Source organism: Camellia sinensis, chromosome 7 (assembly GCF_055761805.1).
Source record: "Camellia sinensis isolate YWXY chromosome 7, ASM5576180v1, whole genome shotgun sequence".
Classification (NCBI taxonomy): domain Eukaryota; kingdom Viridiplantae; phylum Streptophyta; class Magnoliopsida; order Ericales; family Theaceae; genus Camellia; species Camellia sinensis.
Genome location: NC_138967.1, coordinates 99,887,979 through 99,903,463, shown reverse-complemented (window position 1 = coordinate 99,903,463; position 15,485 = coordinate 99,887,979). Strand labels below are relative to the sequence as shown.

General features: G+C 36.3%; 1 protein-coding gene and 1 pseudogene across 1 annotated transcript; one reads left to right on the top strand and one right to left on the bottom strand.

Annotated features, from left to right (window-relative positions):
• The first annotated feature begins 270 nt into the window (after nt 1-270).
• Nucleotides 271-2,597, top strand: LOC114280853 (FBD-associated F-box protein At2g26860-like). Its single transcript, XM_082878861.1, has 4 exons — nt 271-430; nt 709-1,613; nt 1,719-1,868; nt 1,955-2,597. Exons 2-4 carry the CDS (start codon nt 717-719, stop codon nt 2,249-2,251), a joined length of 1,344 nt encoding a protein of 447 aa, XP_082734987.1. The 5' UTR covers nt 271-430; nt 709-716; the 3' UTR covers nt 2,252-2,597.
• Nucleotides 2,598-8,209: 5,612 nt separating this feature from the next.
• On the bottom strand, nt 8,210-8,914 carry LOC145795224 (uncharacterized; annotated as a pseudogene).
• Nucleotides 8,915-15,485: the final 6,571 nt, after the last annotated feature.

Below are 15,485 nucleotides of genomic sequence, written 5' to 3'. Positions count from 1 at the left end.
TTTTAAAATATTTTGTCAATTACTAAACGCGTTTGTAGTTTATATTTTTCTAAAAATAAACAAAAAATAAACAAAAATCAGTTTATAAAATTTTTACAAATATAAACTGAAAACGTAAACGTTACCAAACAGACCCTTATTTGAATGATTAGGTAGGTGAAAAATTGTAAAAAAAATAGTACAAAAAAGCATTTACTAGAACTGTGTTTTATTTTTCATCAAAAATAAAGATTTGGTAATAAAAAAAAATACGGAATGAAACTTTTTTTAAAAATATCAAAATTACTCTTACAAAAAAAAAAAAAAAAAAATCCAATCTTTATCCTAGGGTTTCATATAACTATTTCACTATGCTATTGAAGACGTTCCAACTATTGATTGCAAGACTCTGGCGTTCCTTTATGCTGGACAACTTCCCTCTACTCACCAGGTTTTTGCTTTTTTGATTCAATAAACTTTTTATTACTATATATCTACATATTATATTTGAACAAACAGAGTGCTGCAAGGTTTATCTCTTTATGTAACTTTACTGAGTTGAGATTTTTAATTTTTTGGTAGCGAAATTTGTGTAGTCCATATTTCTCATTGTTGTATTTTTAATTTTATTTTGTTTTTTTTACTATTCATTTTTCTGCAATAATTTTTAGCTAAATGGATGAAGCCCTAGCGAAATTTTAACTCTGGTTTTTTCGATTCTCTTACCAGTGACTTTAATGATGGATCAATCCTCAAAACTCAGTGATTCTAAAGAAAAAGATCGGATCAGCAATTTGCCAGACGAAATTCTTTCTCATATATTGTGTTTTATGCCCACGAAATATGCTGCCCGAACCAGCTTATTATCTACCAGATGGAAATCCATTTGGACTTCAGTCCACATTATTGACTTATACAGTAACGAGCAAAGTTCTGGCTTCATTGATTTTGTAGACAGACTTCTGCTTCTCCGCAATTCCTCAAATTTAAATAAGTTTCGCCTTCAATGTCAATATGGGTACCGTCATCCGTATCGTCTTAATTCATGGATTTGCACCGTAATCAAGCTTAATGTTAAAGAGCTTGTTCTTAATTTCAAAACCGATCAGGTTGTCGTTGTATTGCCTCAAAGCCTATTTACCTCTGTCAGTCTTGTGGTTTTGAAGTTAGCTGGTGCTGTCTTTTTTGGGTTTCCTATGCCAGTTTTTTTGCCAAGTCTCAAGGTCCTCCATCTTCGTTCATTGAAGTTTCTGCATGATGATTCTTTCCAAAACATCCTCTCTGGCTGCCCAGTCCTTGAAGAACTGGACATAGAGAGGACTAATCTATGGGATAACATAAAGACATTATGCATTTGCTCATCTACTCTGAAGAAATTACGTATGTATAACAACTTCTGTGGAACAAGTTTCCAACAAAAAAGTGTCGTGATTAAAACCCCAGTTCTTGAAATCCTTCAGCTTACTGACATGTACAGTGTTTTTGATGTGGATGAACTCCCCTCCTTAGTTAAATTAAATTTTACAATTTGTTTTGTCGACCACAGAAGTGAGGATTACTATAATGGTGTAGTTGGGATGCTTGGAAAGATTTCTAATGTTCAGCATTTGGAATTAAGGCATGGCATCCCCAAGGTAATTAGCAGTTTAATGTTATTATGGTCATCAGTTCATTAATGCTCTTTTAAGTTGAGTTTAAATTCTCACCTAAAAAAATAATAATAATAAAATCTTTTTCAGGTTGTCATTGAAGCTTTTCACTACAATAAACTGTTGCTTCATAATTTGACCCATTTGCACTTGCAAATTTACGATATTCAATGGTCAATTTTGCTCGACTTGCTTGGCCACCTGCCTAATTTGAAAGTTTTAGTTTTCAACAAGAACAAGGTGAGTTCATTTGTAAGAGATCATTTCAGTTTTTATTATTATATATTTACGGGTATATTTGATGCTTTTATTGTGATTATTTTTAGGGTCACAAGAACTTGGAGTTGTGTTTGTGGAGTGGGGAACCAAAGAGTGTGCCAAAATGTCTGTCACTCTGCCTGGAGGCAATTGAATTTAGTGGATTTGCAGGGTATAAGGGGGAAATGGAGCTGGTAAGGTATCTTTTGGGGAATGCAATGGTTTTGAAGAAGCTGACTATTACGTCTTGGACTAGGAGCAAAAAAATAAAGGCAGATGTTCTGAAGTTTCCAAGAGGCTCAAGCACATGTCAACTTAAATTGCTCTACTATAGGTGTCCCAAGTACCCAGTGGAGTGGCTTTGATATTTGGCAGGATATAGCAGCACTGGACCAAAAGCAGCAACATGAACTCGTCTGGGATAGCATTTTGGTCTTAGGATTTCTAGTCACCAAGATAGCAGGAATGAACTTGTCTAGACACAGCGTCATAACAAGATAGATTGGATTAGAACCAATTGATGTTATCATTTGTGATAACCTAACCCGTAATATGTTTAATTATTCATGTGATTATGTGTTTGATATGAATTTGCAAGTTCAGTATGTGAATTATGTGATTTTGGAATTATATCTGTTAAATGTAGAAATATATGTTGCAATTACAACTTTGAATTGAAATTGAAAGCCTTAGAGGTGTCAGAAATCAAAACCGACTTCATTTTCGTGTTTAACATGATATTCAGAGCTTACTGTGCAATTTTGTAAAATTACGATTCGTAATGATTAATTAAGTTAATTAGCCTATGCATATATACGTATATAGCTTCTTGAGTTTACCATTCTCGAGAACTTTTGCTAGAGAGTGAGTTAGAGAGAGAGGAAGAGGAAAAGCTAAGGATTTGAAAGAGATTCAAGGGGCAAACCCTAGATTACGGCTAAGGTATGAAAAAAATACTTAAAATCTTTGTATATAGCTCATCTTTTGCTTGAAATCAAGAGAAAATTAGAAATTTTGGGTTAGGGTTTTGGTTTGTGTAATGGTTTGAACTAAATTCAAGAAATCTCTTCAACTTTGTGTGATTTGAGCTCAATCTTGTGATTTATGCATGAAATAAACTCTAGATGGTTCATACAACCAAGATTTGTTGAAAGATTCACCAAGTTTTTATGTGTTTTGAGCTTGATCATGTAATTCATGAATGTATGAAAAAGATGAGATCATGAATTTGATGTTGAAGTACGATTGATGTGTTTGAAGTGAAATTACACTTAAATCATGTTAGTATTTCATGTTTTTGAGCTAGCTTTGCATGGATTTGGGCTTGGAAATGAGTATGGCAAGAGGGGCCACTAGCGGAGAAAATGTGTTGACCTCTCCGACCTTGTGAACACGTTCTTGATCTTATTTAAACCCTCTAGATAACGAAAGGATGATTTGAAACCATTAAAAAAGATTGTGAATCACTAAAAGAAAAGTGTGAAATGAACGAATTATTTATCGAATGTGTGTGTGACATGCTTTACATATGTCGCGTGTCGGAGGAAACGCCGCAAGATCAAACGCACTGTAAGTAATAGTATTGTAAAGTTATGATTCTTAATTGATTACTTTTGAGCCATGAATGGTGATTTATGCTGACATTGTGTTTTGATTGAAATGAATGAAGTTCATAAATGTTATATGACATATGCAATGTGGATTTAAGGTCGTTTTGTTTATGCTATGATATGTTTGGGCTCGAGGCCGTTTTGTGGGCCTAAGGCTGTTCTGTACCATGTGTGGGCCCGAGGGCATTCTGTTAATGATATGATAATATGTGATTGAACTCGAGGTCATTCTGAACAGCTGTTAATATGTGGGTCCGAGGCCGTTCTGTACCATATGTGGGCCTGATGCCATTTCAACAATGATAGGCCTAAGGCCGTTCTTCTCATATGATGGGTCTGAGGCCGTTCCGTATTATGTTGGGCCCGAAACCGTTTCGTAATGTGATTATGGATTGTAGGAAACTTATGCTCATTCATTTAAACCCCTTTACTGTATTATTACTCATTGAGTTTCGCTCGCTCTGTATTATGTATGCACATATAGGTGATCAGCACCATGAAGCCCAACCTTAGAGTCTGCTTCAGGAGTTATTTTGCAAACCTATTGAGTCAAGCCTCCAAAATGGAGCTTTTGCCTTTGACTCACATTATGCTATGACTTTTGTTTCGACTTTGCTATAATGGTCTTGAGATATGTAAACTATATGTATGAAATTTCCTATGGTACATAAGTTTTTGCATGGACATATAAATGTGTGAATGTGTTATAATATAAATTGTATAATTTTGCTCATATTGGCACAGATAATGGATTTCTTCATTTGTGATATGCTTCTGTTTATGGCCCCATTATTATAATTATTCTACATGTTTGTATGAGGCTGAAGGTAATTAAGTGAATACTGGCCGGTTATGGTCTAAACCTTTAGGGACGAGTTTGGGTCATGACATCAATAATGTCTTTCCTCTGGATGTAGCACTTGAAAGAGCTGAAAAGACTGTAAGCTTCCTGTTTGAGAACTAGATGTAGGTCACTTTCTTTTAACATAGCTTTGTTTTTAAAAGGCTAGTGGAAATCATTGTAAAGACTAGATAGTGTTTGGCTTATTGGAATATATATATATATATATATATAGAATGTTCATTCATTAATCTCTCTATAGAATGACCGTTCACTTATAATGATGAATGATGATTTTATTTGCAATATATTATTTTCGTCATCATATTTTAATTTATATATGGAATCATCATTATATTTCCTAGCACTGCTTAAAGATGAGCCACAATACTTAAGTCTATAATTCATCAGACAAACAATTAGTTGAGACTTGAAGAACGTTGTATGACTTGGAAGTGAAATGATTTGAATCCCTTTTGTTCTTATCTCGACACTTGATTAACGGTTTGATTTACATTCTCCTCGTATGAATGAATTTTGTTTGCTAATTCAGTTCAGACTATTTTGAAGAAGAGCTTTAGTTTTCCTTTTGCTAATTAACATGTAAATCTCCTCGGGTAGCTCAGGACTGAATGGATGAATGTTGAATGATCTTAAGACTTACTTATATTGTTACTTCTTTTCTCTCTTGGGTTATTAGTGGTGCTGGTAACATTTATCTAAACATGGAATTGCAAATGGAATCAATTCAAGTGCAAGATGAGCAATTGATTGATATCTACAATAGCATCTGTGGAATGATTAAGGCACAAAGCTAGTTTAGCTGGTTGAGTTGTTAATAGTTTGCCTTTAAATCCCACCTTTATCTGGGTGGGGATGGATAAAGTGAGTCGTATGCAATTGAATGGGAACACAGCAGCGCTGGAATTCTTGATCCACTAGATAAATTTTGATACTCGTAGATATGTATTAATTATTATATTTTGAGTATAAGGGGAAAAAAGAACAAAAATAAAAAGCTTACAACAGTAAACAAAAGTTACTGTCACCACTAACTATTTCATAGAACAATTGAGGAGATGTATTGATTGCAAAGCAAATATTGGATCAACCTTGGACAAGATACTTTTTCCTGGATGAGAATAGAGAACACGGGGAACGAACAGAAGTTTCTGCAAGAACCTGCGCATAAAAAAAAAAAACGAAAAAAAAGGGTCTCAAACTTTTGTCTGTAGGGGGGATGGTCACATGTCTGAAAATAGCTGTGGTGGAACGTAGTGGAAATGTGTGTAATCATATGCCTCATTCCACAAAATATCCTCACACGCAGTAAGTACATTCCTTTATCCCTTCCCCGGTGCACAAACAAAGCCATTATGTAAGAAATACTACAATTAATGGATAAAAATAGAGGTTAAATTGCATAAAAAGTTCTTCATGCTTCACTAAAACATCTTCATGGCATCTATATCTATACTAATATATAATGTCAACACTTCTGTTTGTGTGGACGAAGGTATGTAACATTTTTTTATAAACCTACACTACCCCTGTTTGATCAAATAACCTCTACTCCTCGGATTTAACTGTTTGTGGCATGAATGATGGGAGTAGATTTACCAATATTTAGGGGTTGACACACACATTGCGTGTGCCAACAGTTGCTAGTATTGAAGACATGACTCTGTACAAGGACATCAACAGTCATAAGCTTTACCCTAAAAACAAAGTAACATGCCCCAAAATATGATAGAACTAAGAAAACGTACAAGTCAATGACATTAGTGAGCAGCCATTCCAACATCATGATTGCAAGTATTTTATCAATTTCATTTTCATTTTGGGGAGATGCAGGTGAAGAAATCTCGTGAGTGTTTAACTGATTTCTGATATGGGCTTGTTAAACTTAATATGTCTCTAAAAACCTAAAGCAACATCGTATCTTAACAATTCATTGCTCTATTTCTGTTGAGGTCATATCATATGATACTATTATTTTGCATTTGCTAATATTTCTCCTGTGGACTGATCCGCGGTCAGATTCCAACATGCTAGATTCCTTAACATTTCACTGGTATGAGTTTTGTTGAGGCTACAATTTTAGTTTATGTTCGAAATAAAATATTCATCAATCTATGCATAAGGTTGTTTGCAATAATTTATTAACAAAACAGAGAGAGAGAGACAAAGAGAGAAAATAAAACTGGCATTGAGGAATAGTGTGCAGATTTCCCCTTTTTCTTTGACTACATCAAGCACTTCATTATACACCAAATAACGCAGCCACAAGCGAGATGCACCATCTGTCACCAACTGGGTAAGTTGTCCGCCTATGAAGCACTAACACTTCAAAATGGTGTAGTACTAGCCATGTTGAATACAAATGCAACATGGACACACTTAAGACAAGGGTCTAATATAGACCAAGTAACACTTGCGAGGAGGAGTGATAGGATGCACAATGAAGGTGGCAAAAGAAATAGGGGCCAAGGAAAGTATGGGTTGACATGTTGGCCATGTAAAATACAAACTGGATAATGCACTTACAAGGAGGAGTCATTGGATCCACACTGAGGGAGGTAAAAGAAATACTACGGAGAATATGGGTTAATGAATTTGGCCGTGTAGAATATACACCAGGTAACACACTTGGAGGAGTCATTGGATCTACATTGAGGGTGGTAAAAGAAAGAGAGGCTAAGGAGAATATGGGTTAATGCGCTCACCATGTAGAATATACACCAGGTTACGCACTTGGAGGAGTCATTGGTTCCATATTGAGCGTAGTAAAAGAAATATCCATACTAAGCATGGTAAAAGAAATAGGGCTATGAAAAATATGGTTAATGTGATAAGTAAAGAAATAATTACCTTAGACTTAACTGAGGATATACATTCTAATGGAGCCAATTGAAGGAAATGAATTTATGTAACCAACCCCAAGTAACTAGGATAAAAAACTATTTGATAGAGTTTTAAGTACTGAAGTTCTTAGTTTTCCTAACAAGAGGCAAAGAAGAAGATGAAGAAGACAAGCTCACATGCATCCTTGAGAACTTTGTACAAATAAGAACCGAACCAAACCAAACTATAAGAGAACAATTTTATTTCTTCAAAATATCATGTGGTAACAGATGAAAAATGATATTATATATATATATATATATATATATATATATATTTTGCAGATTTTAGATTTCAATAGTAATATTTGTGATGATAACTTAAAAATTAAGTACACTAATAGTGACCCAAGAAAAAAGAAAAAAAAGAAAAAAGAAAAAAAAAATTGCTAAAGAAAAATAAAGGAAAATTATATCAAGTCAGGCATATGTGGTGCTATATTTATTTTTTGATCCGCAAAAGTCAATTGTTAAATGTTAGATTAACAACTTAGGGGAGTTGGGCATAAGTGGTGCTATTAGACACAAAAAGGGAGGAAATTTGTATTTGGCTCTAGTTAGTGTTCCAAAGAAATCTTGTGTTTACATAGTCTGCTACAACCGAAGAAAGAGTGAGACTCAATCTCTGTCATGGGTTTGATATTGCAAAAAAGCCTCAATTGTCAATTAGGGGAAAAATTAAAATTATTGTGTATGGTTGTATGTAAGGCAATAATGCAATCTTTACTAACAAATCCACAAAATACTACTAAAGCAGTCAACAATTACAAAATTCAAACATAGTTTTTTTTCTACTAAAATTTAGTTCTAACAAGAAATTCCCCATGAATAGGACAGTTTGTCTCATAAAAATTGACAAAAAAAAAAAAAAATTATTATTATTATTGCACACACAAACATTTCTTTTCTAAATAGCTCCAATCATTATTACTATTATTATTTTATGCATCCTATTGTTTTCAATTCTTTAAAGTCTGAATTCCAAGACTTACCAGAAATGCCCAGATATGTGTGCTACAGCTACAATTCCTTTCGCAAAATGTAAACATCGGCCTCTTCGTAGGCATATTCAGGGTGCAAATGCCCGTGTAGAGCCTTCTGGATATCGAAAATCCGGTCGCAGATCTCCCAGAACAAGTGGTGAGCCTCCGGAGACTGCAATTGGTATCCGAGGAGGACAATCCCGGTGTCCCCAATGTAGACGACGTCGATGGCGATGACGAGGTCAAATGGAGGGGATAGGGCTTTGATTTGGTCGGAGTTGGTCCAGTAAAGCTGGGTGGTCTTTAGGGTTTTACCGAGGACGGGTTTTCTACACTTGAGGTTGCGTTTGAGGGCGGGCATGACGGGGGCTATGTCGGTAAGGACGATGTCTTGGAGGCTGAGGAGGTGGAGCCCCATGCCGACGGCCCCACAGCCAACTCCGATCTCAACGGCGCGCTTGTTGCGGAAGTCGAGGAAGGGAGGTGTAGGGGTTTGGGTTAGGGTTGGAGGTGGTGGTGGTGGTTAGACGGGTGAGGCAGCGATCGGCGAACTTGACGAGGACAAGAGAGTAGGGCCAGACAGTAGCACCAACGTGGAAGGAACCATTGTCTTGTTGGATGGAGAGCAGGGCGTCGCGTCGGGCAGCTCGATCACTGGTGACTTTGTGAATCGCATGGCTCTCTCTCTCTCTGAGTCCAGATCCTCGGCCACTTATTTTGGTGGCCCGTCCTGCGGCACTCTCAAAACGACGCCGTTTGGGGGAAATTTTCATTAAAAAAGAAAGACAAAGCAGAGGCAAACCAAAGCGAGAAGAAGGAAGGAAGAACATATTCATGGAACAAATTTGATGAAACGGATTTGTGTTTGCCTGCTATGGATCGAACGAAGTCGAGAGTGAAAACCAAATCGTTCCGATCGAACGAAAAGAGAGAGAGAAAGAGAGTGTGTCGCCAAATCGAACGATGGTCTTCACACCCTGGATGAGATCTCCAAATCGAGCGGTGGTCTTCACACCCTGAAGGGATGATTACATTTGGACAATAATCTAGGAGTCTCATCTTCTGGAAATTCATTCAAGCAAACAGAGCATTATAGAAGGAACAGAGCACTCATTCAAGCAACCCACATCTGTGATTTCAAATTTTTTTTTTTGGTAAAATTGTTTGTATATTTGTGTGTTTTGATTTATAAATATATATATATATATATATATATATCCTCTCTATGTTTTTTTCTAGATGTTCTTTCCATATAGATGGTCCCTAAGATCTGTTCCATATAGATATGTTTTGATTCTCCCTCTGTTGCTCCATAGATCAGTTTCACGTGATTTCAATTTTTTTTTTTTGGTAAAATCGTTTGTATATTTGTGTGTTTTGATTTATATATATATCCTCTCTATGTTTTTTTCTAGATGTTCTTTCCATATAAATGGTCCCTAAGATCTGTTCCATATAGATGTGTTTTGATTCTCCCCCTGTTGCTCCACAAATCTGTTTCATCAAATTTGTTCCATGAATATGTTCTTCCTTCCTTCTTCTCCCTCTGGTTTGCCTCTGCTCTGTCTTCTTTCTTTTTTTTAATGAAATTTTCCCCAAAACGACGTCGTTTTGGGGGTACCGCAGGAATGGGCGGCTGAGGATCCGGACTTCTCTCTCTCCATCTGTTCACTTCTTGTAAATGTGTTAAAAAGAGGGCAAATTGGTTTGAGAATAAAATTATAAATTAAATGATTGATTAATAAATTAGTAGATTGATAAAAAAAAATTATGATTTGAATGATTTTAGACGGATAAACAAATTAAAGAATATTCTAATTAATTATTAAATCTTTATATAATAGATAATACTAATTTGTATAATATTTTTCATATATATAATTATTAATTTATAATAAATTTCACATCTTAAATCTATTTCACATTAATTTTTACTTTGATATTTCATTATAAGTTAACAAATATATATGTATGAACTATAGCGGAACGAAACGGTTTCGAAAACGGATTATAAATTTTAAAGTTTAAGTTGTAATGAGCAGATAGACCGGTGCAAATTAATGCAGATCAGCGCGATTTTGACGAATTAGACGGTATTCTACACAGCCCTATACTTAACTAGCATATGAACCCGTGTGACGCACAGACTAAATAAATAATTAAAAATAATTTTCACATTAATTAATAACATAAAATTTATTTAAAAAGTATAGAAAAATAATTTAGAATGAATTAAATTTTAAGCATTTTATTATAATATATATTGCAGTTGTTATGTCATTAATTGAATATTCTAAGTTCACAATAAAAAATAGATGCCATAATTTAATTGGTAAAGATGAAAAAAAATATAAAAAATTTAAAAATATATATATTTATTATAAAATAAAAATAAATTTCATTTTATAAATTTTTTAGTTTTAGTTTATTCTATGTTAAAATTTGCCATAAAACTTAAACATACCTTTTAGAAATAAAACAATATATATTTTGATAAAATCGTTAAAATCGGACAAAAGATCAACCAACTTAGATAAAAATTAATTATTTAAAACTTTTAAATTATATTTTATTTTAAAATTTAAACTGTCTTCAACTGAAACATGCACAACACTATAATATTAAAATGATGCATAGGTTTACTTTATATAAGTAAAACAATTCACTTTTTCTTTCTTTTTCTGATATAAGATTGTGTAAAATAAAAATTAATAATTGTTCAGGCGGGAAGTTTATTTTGAATAAAATAATATCAGTCATTTAGTTAGTCTTTAATTTTTTTTTCGAATCAAACAAATCTAATCAACTTATTTTAATAAAATTGCTAAGATCGCATTTAAACCAGTGAATCAGTTGAATTGAAAACGGTTCAATCTAATCAACTAGGTCAAAAGACCAATCAACTTATACAAAAATTAATTAATTAAAACTTTTAAATGTTATTTTAATTTTAAAATTTAAATTGTCTTAGATTGAATGGGAGCATAAGGTTCACTTTATATAAGTAAAACAACTCACTTTTTCCTTCATTTCCCGATGTGGGATTATAAAATAAAAGTTAATAATTGTTTGGGTGGAAAATTTATTTCTAATCAAGCAATCTTAGTCGTTCAACTTTTAATCAGATCAATCTTTAATTTATTTCGAATAAAATAAATTTAACCAACATATTTTGATAAAACTGCTAAAATCATGGTTAAACCAATCTGTTAAACAAAAAATGATTCAACCTAATCGGCTAGGTCAAAAGACCAACCAACTTACATAAAAATTAATTAATTAAAACTTTTAAATTTTATTTTAAAATTTAAACTATGTTGAATTAAAACATATACAACACTACAATATTAAATGGGAGTATAAGATTTACTTTATATGTAACGTCCCGAAATAATAATAATCCACAATATCCAATTACGACAACTTCAATAAGAGGGATATCTTCCATTAAATCAAATCTGATTTACAAAAGAGATACATATGCATTTTACATTCACAAGTCTAGCCCTGAATCTATAACATATGTTATAAGTTAAAAGAGAGGATGGAAGGTAAACAGATAAAAATGCCCTAAGGGCTTACATATTTCCAAGATAAGACTCAGTTATAATAAAAGTGGACTTTAGGTCCATAACATTTAAAACCCTTGGCTATACAAAACAAATCCCACAGTCTTGCTCCAGATCCTTCTAAGCTACTACCTTGGTGGAGGCATATCATTAACACCTGAAATGTTTTTCCCACGTAAGGTGAGCCAAAGCCCAATAAAGATAATATAGCGATCTCGGTTTCTCTTCCTTTGATTGTTGTATTCCGGACTTAGGTTCCATGGAGTTGGTGGTTGTATATGTTGTTGTTATCCTTTAATTATGTGTGTTTGAGTTTTAGGATGTATTGGGCATGTTTTGAACGGGTTGGTTGAGCTTTAGTCTCATTCCTTGTTGCCCAGATTTTTGGTGGTACGCTCGAGCGGGTCCCTTTGCGCTCGAGCGGAGTTTGATTTTTGGTTGTCCGCTCGAGCCGGTCTTTTTGCGCTCAAGCGGCATTTACACACTCTCTGCATTTCGTGCCTCTGCAAAACTTCTGCAGGTGCGTTTTTCACGCTCAAGCGGTTTTCCTTACGCTCGAGCAGGTAGCGCTCGAGCAAGTATCTTGGCACTCGAGCGGGTAGTCCATTGTCTGTAAAAGTTCTGGAAGGAGGAAATCTACACTCGAGCGGCTTCTCCTTTGCGCTCGAGCGGGTGTGTTTTGCAGTTGTGTATTGGCGCTCGAGCGGGAATCTTTGCACTCGAGCGGGTCCAGTTTTTGTGTCTGACGCTCGAGCGTTCTATTCTCCACTCGAGCGGGTCATACGTACATCAGTAGACAGCAGTGGTATTACCCTTCACTTCTTCATCTCTTCCTTTTTCAAAAACCCTAGATCTGAGCTCCCACTTTCTCTAAACAACTTCTCTTTAGGGATTGATCTATTTCTAGTGAGTTTCTAACCTAGGCCCTTTATAAGAAAGATAGAGGGTGTTGAGGGCTTCCTTTTAATCTGAAAAATCTTGGATTTGGAGCACTTTGGATTTTGGTCATCTCCTCCATTTGAGCTCTTCATCTCGAGGTAGGGATAACTACTCATTCCTATGGTCTTTGACATAAACTATTGGTCTTTTTGATATAATGTTGAGTTGGGTGATTTTGGGTGCTAGGGTTTCAAAATGTATAAAAGAGGGGTTTTTGTATTTTGAGCCTATACATTTGTATTTGAGCCTAGAAATGAGAATATTGGTGTTGTTAATAATATTTGGACCTTTGGGTCAATATTGAGCTTAAAGGGAAAAATGCCATATTTGGGTATATTTGGGTCATTAGTGTAATTAATGACATTTGTTGTGAAATTGAGTTGGGGATAATGAAATTTGCTCATTATGAGATAGAATGGTGAGTTGGATTTATAAATCGCTCACTTTTGAAAATGTCAATTATATATCTGTTGAGGCATTTATTATCTGTTTAGAAATAACTGTTTTGGGCTATCGGTGGACGATAGTCTTGATTGTTGTAGACATTGCATGATGATTAGGTGAATTGAAACTAATCAAGTTGTGTATTTGAATACATGGGTACCGAATCCCGCGGATGAAATTTCTGTAAAATGGCCATTTGAATATAATTATGCATGGGTGCCGAATCTCGCGGACGCAATTTCCGTAAAATGGCAATCCGAATATATCTATACATGGGTGCTGAGTCCCGCGGATGAAATGTCCGTAAAATGGCCATGAGAGAATGAAAATACATGGGTGTCGAATCCCGTGGACGCAATTTCCATAAAATGGCAGTTTGTAGTATTGTTGGCATGAAATGTAGTCTCATTTCAGTTACTTGGCCAGGTTCTGAGCCATGTTTATAAGTTGAGTTTTGTTAAGTTAAACATTTATCAAGTGCTAATGTTTTAGTTATTGCTCATGTTATGTTTAGCATATCTCTACTGGGCGTTGGCTCACCCTACATGGGACATCATGTTCAGGTACAGGTGTTATGCCACCTCCAAGGACGTAGCTTGGGAGGCTGGAGGCTGTAGACTCTTTTTGTTATTTTTGTTATAGTACATGTATATCAAGCCAAGGGCTTATTTGTGTAGAGTTAGTACTCTCTTTTTTGTAATCAAGTGTTAACTTGGAAAGTTGTAAGCCTATAGGGCGTTTACTTTTATTGTCAACGTGTAATATTTTTTGTAAGAATACTTTGATAGTTATAATATGAGAACTTTTTTACTTATCAGCAGGCTATGGGCGCCTTAGCCCGTGGGATAGCAGATGCTTTGAGGGAATCCATGGGCATTCTTAGAGCTGAGAATCCAGTTTAGGCCCAGGTTCAGGCCCCGGTTGTTGATGCAGGGCCTTCCTTTCAGAAGAGGGAGTTCTTCCGGTCTAATGCGGATGAGTTTGTTGGGGATCCAAATGACCCACTTAAGGCTGACAAGTGGTTGGAGCAGATGACCAAGACATTTGAGATGATTGGCATCGAGGACGGGATATTAAAGGTGACCTTGGTATCTTTCCAGCTAAAGGGGGATGCGGGTCAATGGTGGAAGTTCACGAGGGGCCGTATAGGTGGCACTTGGGAGGCTTTTGTGGATGCTTTCTAGGAGAAGTACTTGGCCCCAGCTATCAGAGAAAAGCTGAGGGACCAGTTCTGTAAGCTCAAGCAACTAGGTTTGTCAGTGGCCGAGTTTGAGGCCGCTTTTACCAGCTTGTCCAGGTTCGCACCTGAGCTCGTGGCGTCGAAGGAACGTCGTTGTATTGAGTTCGAAATGAAGTTGAGGCATGGCCTCAAGATGAGGGTTGGAGGATCCATGATCCGGGAGTATGGGCGTCTTGTGGATGCCGCGACCCATATGGAGTCTATGATGGAGGAGGAGGAGAGGATGAGGGGCTCCAAAAGTAGTCAGGAAGGCCAAGGGGATGGTAGGAGGCAGAGGGGTTCTAACCCTCAACAGTCCTAGAGTGCTTTAGCGAGGTCTACTTTTCCTGTGCCGAGTTCAGGTTTTGGGAGAGGCAGCCAGGGGGACTTTACCTGTTTCAAATGTGGTCAGCTGGGCCACAAGTCTCCATCTTGCTTGCAGAGGGGAGGAGGTCAGGGAGTAGCTTCATCTTCAGCTCGACCTTAGAGCCAGAGTCAGGGTAGAGGCCGGTCGTCCTCTTGTTATCAGTGTGGTCAGGAAGGACACCTGAAGAGGTTTTACCCACAGTTGGGTGGTACACCCGGTGCGTCTAGTTTGAGACAGACGCAGAGTTCGCAGCTAGCACAGTCTGTTCAGGCCTCGAGGGCCAATCATGGGGCTTCATCGTCTCAGTCTGTGCATCAGTCCTTTGCTCCGAGAGGTGAGCAGGTGGATCAGGGGCCTACAGGGCGCGTGTATGCTGTTACCGCGTAGGATCTTGTACCGGCTCCATCTGTCGTGAGAGGTACCTTTTTGTTTTGCAACTCGGTTGTCAATGTGTTGATTGATACGGGTGCATCTCATTCCTTTATATCTGCTGCATTCGCATCTGTTTTGGGATTGGAGTTGGCACAGTTAGCATCTCCTATTTGTGTTATATCGCCTGTTGGAGGCGAATTGATTTTGAAACACGAATGTAGAAGTTGTGACATAGAAGTCGCCAACCGCCGACTTCCATTTCCTTTTGTAGTTATGCCCATGTCAGGTTTTGATGTTATTTTGGGTATGGACTGGTTATCGTCATACCGGGCAGTTATTGATTGTTACTGCC

Bases quoted from the DNA above. Each gene is read 5' to 3' on its own strand.
- LOC114280853 (XM_082878861.1), top strand. From the start codon at position 717: ATGATGGATCAATCCTCAAAACTCAGTGATTCTAAAGAAAAAGATCGG. The intron at 1,614-1,718 runs GTAATTAGCAGT...AATCTTTTTCAG, and splicing joins TAAGGCATGGCATCCCCAAG to GTTGTCATTGAAGCTTTTCA. The intron at 1,869-1,954 runs GTGAGTTCATTT...GATTATTTTTAG, and splicing joins TAGTTTTCAACAAGAACAAG to GGTCACAAGAACTTGGAGTT.